Source organism: Pseudophryne corroboree, chromosome 7, assembly GCF_028390025.1.
Source record: "Pseudophryne corroboree isolate aPseCor3 chromosome 7, aPseCor3.hap2, whole genome shotgun sequence".
Lineage (NCBI taxonomy): Eukaryota > Metazoa > Chordata > Amphibia > Anura > Myobatrachidae > Pseudophryne > Pseudophryne corroboree.
In genome coordinates, this window is record NC_086450.1 from 518,100,018 (window position 1) to 518,107,503 (window position 7,486).

Here is a 7,486-nt window from a genome sequence, read left to right on the forward strand (position 1 = left end):
CCAGGAGCCCGCTCCCAACTCTGCTCTGCCTGTCAGCACATGGCCGATCCCAGGACCCTGCTCCCGACTCTGCTCTGCCTGCCAGAACATGGCCGATCCCAGGACCCTGCTCCATACTCTGCTCTGCCTGCCAGCATATGGCTGATCCCAGGAGCCCGCTCCCAACTCTGCTCTGCCTGTCAGCATATGGCCGATTCCAGGAGCCAGCTCCCTACTCTGCTCTGCCTGTCAGCATATGGCTGATCCCAGGAGCCCGCACCGGACTCTGCTCTGCCTGTCAGCATATGGCTGATCCCAGGAGCCTGCTCCCTACTCTGCTCTGCCCGTCAGCATATGGCTGATCCCAGGAGCCTGCTCCCTACTCTGCTCTGCCCGTCAGCATATGGCTGATCCCAGGACCCTGCTCCCTACTCTGCTCTGCCTGTCAGAACATGGCCAATCCCAGGAGCCTGCTCACTACTCTGCTCTGCCTGTCAGCACATGGCTGATCCCAGGAGCCCGCTCCCAACTCTGCCCTGCCTGTCAGCACATGGCCGATCCCAGGACCCTGCTCCCGACTCTGCTCTGCCTGCCAGAACATGGCCGATCCCAGGACCCTGCTCCATACTCTGCTCTGCCTACCAGCATATGGCTGATCCCAGGAGCCCGCTCCCAACTCTGCTCTGCCTGCCAGCACATGGCTGATCCCAGGAGCCCGCTCCCGACTCTGATCTGCCTGTCAGCACATGGCCGATCCCAGGAGCCCGCTCCCGACTCTGCTCTGCCTGTCAGCACATGGCCGATCCCAGGAGCCTGCTCCCTACTCTGCTCTGCCCGTCAGAACATGGCTGATCCCAGGAGCCTGCTCCCTACTCTGCTCTGCCCGTCAGAACATGGCTGATCCCAGGAGCCCGCTCCCAACTCTGCCCTGCCTGTCAGCACATGGCCGATCCCAGGACCCTGCTCCCGACTCTGCTCTGCCTGCCAGAACATGGCCGATCCCAGGACCCTGCTCCATACTCTGCTCTGCCTACCAGCATATGGCTGATCCCAGGAGCCCGCTCCCAACTCTGCTCTGCCTGTCAGCATATGGCCGATTCCAGGAGCCAGCTCCCTACTCTGCTCTGCCTGTCAGCATATGGCGGATCCCAGGAGCCTGCTCCCTACTCTGCTCTGCCTGTCAGCATATGGCTGATCCCAGGAGCCTGCTCCCTACTCTGCTCTGCCCGTCAGCATATGGCTGATCCCAGGAGCCTGCTCCCTACTCTGCTCTGCCCGTCAGCATATGGCTGATCCCAGGACCCTGCTCCCTACTCTGCTCTGCCTGTCAGAACATGGCCAATCCCAGGAGCCTGCTCCCTACTCTGCTCTGCCTGTCAGCATATGGCTGATCCCAGGAGCCTGCTCCCTACTCTGCTCTGCCCGTCAGCATATGGCTGATCCCAGGAGCCCGCTCCCAACTCTGCTCTGCCTGTCAGCAAATGGCTGATCCCAGGAGCCCGCTCACTACTCTGCTCTGCCCGTCAGCATATGACTGATCCCAGGAGCGTTCTCCCGACTCTGCTCTGCCTGTCAGCATATGGCTGATCCCAGGAGTCCGCTCCCTACTCTGCTCTGCCTGTCAGCATATGGCTGATCCCAGGAGCCTGCTCCCTACTCTGCTCTGCCCGTCAGCATATGGCTGATCCCAGGAGCCCGCTCCCTACTCTGCTCTGCCTGTCAGCACATGGATGATCCCAGGAGCCCGCTCACTACTCAGCTCTGCCTGTCAGCATATGGCTGATCCCAGGAGCCCGCTCACTACTCTGCTCTGCCCGTCAGCATATGGCTGATCCCAGGAGCCTTCTCCCAACTCTGCTCTGCCTGTCAGCACATGGCTGATCCCAGGAGCCTGCTCCCAACTCTGCTCTGCCTGTCAGCACATGGCCGATCCCAGGACCCTGCTCCCGACTCTGCCCTGCCTGTCAGCATATGGCCGATCCCAGGATCCTGCTCCCGACTCTGCTCTGCCTGCCAGCAGATGGCTGATCCCAGGACCCTGCTCCCTACTCTGCTCTGCCCGTCAGCATATGGCTGATCCCAGGAGCCTGCTCCCTACTCTGCTCTGCCCATCAGCATATGGCTGATCCCAGGAGCCCGCTCCCAACTCTGCTCTGCCTGTCAGCAAATGGCCGATCCCAGGACCCCGCTCCCATCTCTGCCCTGCCTGTCAGCACATGGCCGATCCCAGGAGCCTGCTCCCGACTCTGCTCTGCCTGCCAGCACATGGCCGATCCCAGGAGCCTGCTCCCGACTCTGCTCTGCCTGCCAGCACATGGCCGATCCCAGGAGCCCGCTCCCGACTCTGCTCTGCCTGTCAGCATATGGCCGATCCCAGGAGCCTGCTCCCGACTCTGCTCTGCCTGCCAGCACATGGCCGATCCCAGGAGCCTGCTCCCGACTCTGCTCTGCCTGCCAGCACATGGCCGATCCCAGGACCCTGCTCCCTACTCTGCTTTGCCTGTCAGCATATGGCCGATCCCAGGACCTTGCTCCCGACTCTGCTCTGCCCGTCAGAACATGGCCGATCCCAGGACCCTGCTCCCTACTCTGCTCTGCCCGTCAGCACATGGCTGATCCCAGGAGCCCGCTCCCGACTCTGCTCTGCCCGTCAGCACATGGCTGATCCCAGGAGCCTGCTCCCTACTCTGCTCTGCTTGTCAGCATATGGCTGATCCCAGGAGCCTGCTCCCTACTCTGCTCTGCCTGTCAGCATATGGCCGATCCCAGGAGCCTGCTCCCTACTCTGCTCTGCCCGTCAGAACATGGCTGATCCCAGGAGCCTGCTCCCTACTATGCTCTGCCCGTCAGAACATGGCTGATCCCAGGAGCCCGCTCCCAACTCTGCCCTGCCCGTCAGCACATGGCCGATCCCAGGACCCTGCTCCCGACTCTGCTCTGCCTGCCAGCACATGGCTGATCCCAGGAGCCTGCTCCCGACTCTGCTCTGCCTGTCAGCACATGGCCGATCCCAGGAGCCTGCTCCCGACTCTGCTCTGCCCGTCAGAACATGGCTGATCCCAGGAGCCTGCTCCCTACTCTGCTCTGCCCGTCAGAACATGGCTGATCCCAGGAGCCCGCTCCCAACTCTGCTCTGCCTGTCAGCACATGGCCGATCCCAGGACCCTGCTCCCGACTCTGCTCTGCCTGCCAGAACATGGCCGATCCCAGGACCCTGCTCCATACTCTGCTCTGCCTGCCAGCATATGGCTGATCCCAGGAGCCCGCTCCCAACTCTGCTCTGCCTGTCAGCATATGGCCGATTCCAGGAGCCAGCTCCCTACTCTGCTCTGCCTGTCAGCATATGGCTGATCCCAGGAGCCCGCACCGGACTCTGCTCTGCCTGTCAGCATATGGCTGATCCCAGGAGCCTGCTCCCTACTCTGCTCTGCCCGTCAGCATATGGCTGATCCCAGGAGCCTGCTCCCTACTCTGCTCTGCCCGTCAGCATATGGCTGATCCCAGGACCCTGCTCCCTACTCTGCTCTGCCTGTCAGAACATGGCCAATCCCAGGAGCCTGCTCACTACTCTGCTCTGCCTGTCAGCACATGGCTGATCCCAGGAGCCCGCTCCCAACTCTGCCCTGCCTGTCAGCACATGGCCGATCCCAGGACCCTGCTCCCGACTCTGCTCTGCCTGCCAGAACATGGCCGATCCCAGGACCCTGCTCCATACTCTGCTCTGCCTACCAGCATATGGCTGATCCCAGGAGCCCGCTCCCAACTCTGCTCTGCCTGCCAGCACATGGCTGATCCCAGGAGCCCGCTCCCGACTCTGCTCTGCCTGTCAGCACATGGCCGATCCCAGGAGCCCGCTCCCGACTCTGCTCTGCCTGTCAGCACATGGCCGATCCCAGGAGCCTGCTCCCTACTCTGCTCTGCCCGTCAGAACATGGCTGATCCCAGGAGCCTGCTCCCTACTCTGCTCTGCCCGTCAGAACATGGCTGATCCCAGGAGCCCGCTCCCAACTCTGCCCTGCCTGTCAGCACATGGCCGATCCCAGGACCCTGCTCCCGACTCTGCTCTGCCTGCCAGAACATGGCCGATCCCAGGACCCTGCTCCATACTCTGCTCTGCCTACCAGCATATGGCTGATCCCAGGAGCCCGCTCCCAACTTTGCTCTGCCTGTCAGCATATGGCCGATTCCAGGAGCCAGCTCCCTACTCTGCTCTGCCTGTCAGCATATGGCGGATCCCAGGAGCCTGCTCCCTACTCTGCTCTGCCTGTCAGCATATGGCTGATCCCAGGAGCCTGCTCCCTACTCTGCTCTGCCCGTCAGCATATGGCTGATCCCAGGAGCCTGCTCCCTACTCTGCTCTGCCCGTCAGCATATGGCTGATCCCAGGACCCTGCTCCCTACTCTGCTCTGCCTGTCAGAACATGGCCAATCCCAGGAGCCTGCTCCCTACTCTGCTCTGCCTGTCAGCACATGGCTGATCCCAGGACCCTGCTCCCAACTCTGCTCTGCCCGTCAGAACATGGCTGATCCCTGGAGCCCGCTCCCTACTCTGCTTTGCCTGTCAGCATATGGCTGATCCCAGGACCCTGCTCCCTACTCTGCTCTGCCCGTCAGCATATGGCTGATCCCAGGAGCCCGCTCCCAACTCTGCTCTGCCTGTCAGCAAATGGCCGATCCCAGGAGCCCGCTCCCATCTCTGCCCTGCCTGTCAGCACATGGCCGATCCCAGGAGCCTGCTCCCGACTCTGCTCTGCCTGCCAGCACATGGCCGATCCCAGGACCCTGCTCCCTACTCTGCTTTGCCTGTCAGCATATGGCCGATCCCAGGACCTTGCTCCCGACTCTGCTCTGCCCGTCAGAACATGGCCGATCCCAGGACCCTGCTCCCTACTCTGCTCTGCCCGTCAGCACATGGCTGATCCCAGGAGCCCGCTCCCGACTCTGCTCTGCCCGTCAGCACATGGCTGATCCCAGGAGCCTGCTCCCTACTCTGCTCTGCCCGTCAGCATATGGCTGATCCCAGGAGCCCGCTCCCGACTCTGCTCTGCCTGTCAGCATATGGCTGATCCCCGGATCCTGCTCCCTACTCTGCTCTGCCTGCCAGAACATGGCCGATCCCAGGAGCCTGCTCCCTACTCTGCTCTGCCCGTCAGAACATGGCTGATCCCAGGAGCCCGCTCCCAACTCTGCTCTGCCTGTCAGCACATGGCCGATCCCAGGACCCTGCTCCCGACTCTGCTCTGCCTGCCAGAACATGGCCGATCCCAGGACCCTGCTCCATACTCTGCTCTGCCTGCCAGCATATGGCTGATCCCAGGAGCCCGCTCCCAACTCTGCTCTGCCTGTCAGCATATGGCCGATTCCAGGAGCCAGCTCCCTACTCTGCTCTGCCTGTCAGCATATGGCTGATCCCAGGAGCCCGCACCGGACTCTGCTCTGCCTGTCAGCATATGGCTGATCCCAGGAGCCTGCTCCCTACTCTGCTCTGCCCGTCAGCATATGGCTGATCCCAGGAGCCTGCTCCCTACTCTGCTCTGCCCGTCAGCATATGGCTGATCCCAGGACCCTGCTCCCTACTCTGCTCTGCCTGTCAGAACATGGCCAATCCCAGGAGCCTGCTCACTACTCTGCTCTGCCTGTCAGCACATGGCCGATCCCAGGACCCTGCTCCCGACTCTGCTCTGCCTGCCAGAACATGGCCGATCCCAGGACCCTGCTCCATACTCTGCTCTGCCTGTCAGCATATGGCTGATCCCAGGAGCCCGCTCCCTACTCTGCTCTGCCTGTCAGCATATGGCTGATCCCAGGACCCTGCTCCCAACTCTGCTCTGCCTGTCAGCACATGGCCGATCCCAGGAGCCAGCTCCCTACTCTGCTCTGCCTGTCAGCATATGGCTGATCCCAGGACCCTGCTCCCTACTCTGCTCTGCCCGTCAGCATATGGCTGATCCCAGGAGCCCGCTCCCTACTCTGCTCTGCCTGTCAGCATATGGCTGATCCCAGGACCCTGCTCCCTACTCTGCTCTGCCCGTCAGCATATGGCTGATCCCAGGAGCCCGCTCCCTACTCTGCTCTGCCCGTCAGCACATGGCTGATCCGAGGATCCTGCTCCCGGCTCTGTTCTGCCTGTCAGCATATGGCTGATCCCAGGATCCTGCTCCCAACTCTGCTCTGCCTGTCAGCACATGGCTGATCCCAGGAGCCTGCTCCCTACTCTGCTCTGCCCGTCAGCACATGGCTGATCCCAGGAGCCCGCTCTCTACTCTGCTCTGCCTGTCAGCACATGGCTGATCCCAGGACCCTGCTCCCGACTCTGCTCTGCCCGTCAGCACATGGCCAATCCCAGGAGCCAGCTCCCTACTCTGCTCTGCCTGTCAGCATATGGCCAATCCCAGGAGCCCGCTCCCAACTCTGCTCTGCCTGTCAGCATATGGCTGATCCCAGGATCCTGCTCCCAACTCTGCTCTGCCTGTCAGCATATGGCTGATCCCAGGATCCTGCTCCCAACTCTGCTCTGCCTGTCAGCATATGGCTGATCCCAGGAGCCTGCTCCCTACTCTGCTCTGCCTGTCAGCACATGGCCAATCCAAGGAGCCAGCTCCCTACTCTGCTCTGCCTGTCAGCACATGGCCAATCCCAGGAGCCAGCTCCCTACTCTGCTCTGCCTGTCAGCATATGGCCAATCCCAGGAGCCAGCTCCCTACTCTGCTCTGCCTGTCAGCACATGGCCAACCCCAGGAGCCCGCTCCCTACTCTGCTCTGCCTGTCAGCACATGGCCAATCCCAGGAGCCCGCACCGGACTCTGCTCTGCCTGTCAGCATATGGCTGATCCCAGGAGCCAGCTCCCTACTCTGCTCTGCCTGTCAGCATATGGCTGATCCCAGGAGCCTGCTCCCTACTCTGCTCTGCCTGTCAGCATATGGCTGATCCCAGGAGCCTGCTCCCTACTCTGCTCTGCCTGTCAGCATATGGCTGATCCCAGGAGCCCGCTCCCTACTCTGCTCTGCCTGTCAGCATATGGCTGATCCCAGGACCCTGCTCCCAACTCTGCTCTGCCTGTCAGCACATGGCCGATCCCAGGAGCCAGCTCCCTACTCTGCTCTGCCTGTCAGCATATGGCTGATCCCAGGACCCTGCTCCCTACTCTGCTCTGCCCATCAGCATATGGCTGATCCCAGGAGCCCGCTCCCTACTCTGCTCTGCCTGTCAGCATATGGCTGATCCCAGGACCCTGCTCCCTACTCTGCTCTGCCCGTCAGCATATGGCTGATCCCAGGAGCCCGCTCCCTACTCTGCTCTGCCCGTCAGCACATGGCTGATCCGAGGATCCTGCTCCCGGCTCTGTTCTGCCTGTCAGCATATGGCTGATCCCAGGATCCTGCTCCCAACTCTGCTCTGCCTGTCAGCACATTGCTGATCCCAGGAGCCTGCTCCCTACTCTGCTCTGCCCGTCAGCACATGGCTGATCCCAGGAGCCCGCTCTCTACTCTGCTCTGCCTGTCAGCA

The 7,486-nt window shown here is 62.0% G+C and overlaps 1 protein-coding gene across 1 annotated transcript in view; it reads right to left on the bottom strand.

The window, feature by feature from the left end:
• The window catches only part of LOC134944462 (carbonic anhydrase 4-like), a 186,698-nt gene extending 181,463 nt beyond the window's left edge, over window positions 1-5,235 (bottom strand). The window contains exon 1 of the mRNA XM_063933032.1: window positions 5,067-5,235. Coding sequence (XP_063789102.1) covers window positions 5,067-5,235 — 169 coding nt within the window. The remainder of the gene's footprint in view (window positions 1-5,066) is intronic.
• Window positions 5,236-7,486: the final 2,251 nt, after the last annotated feature.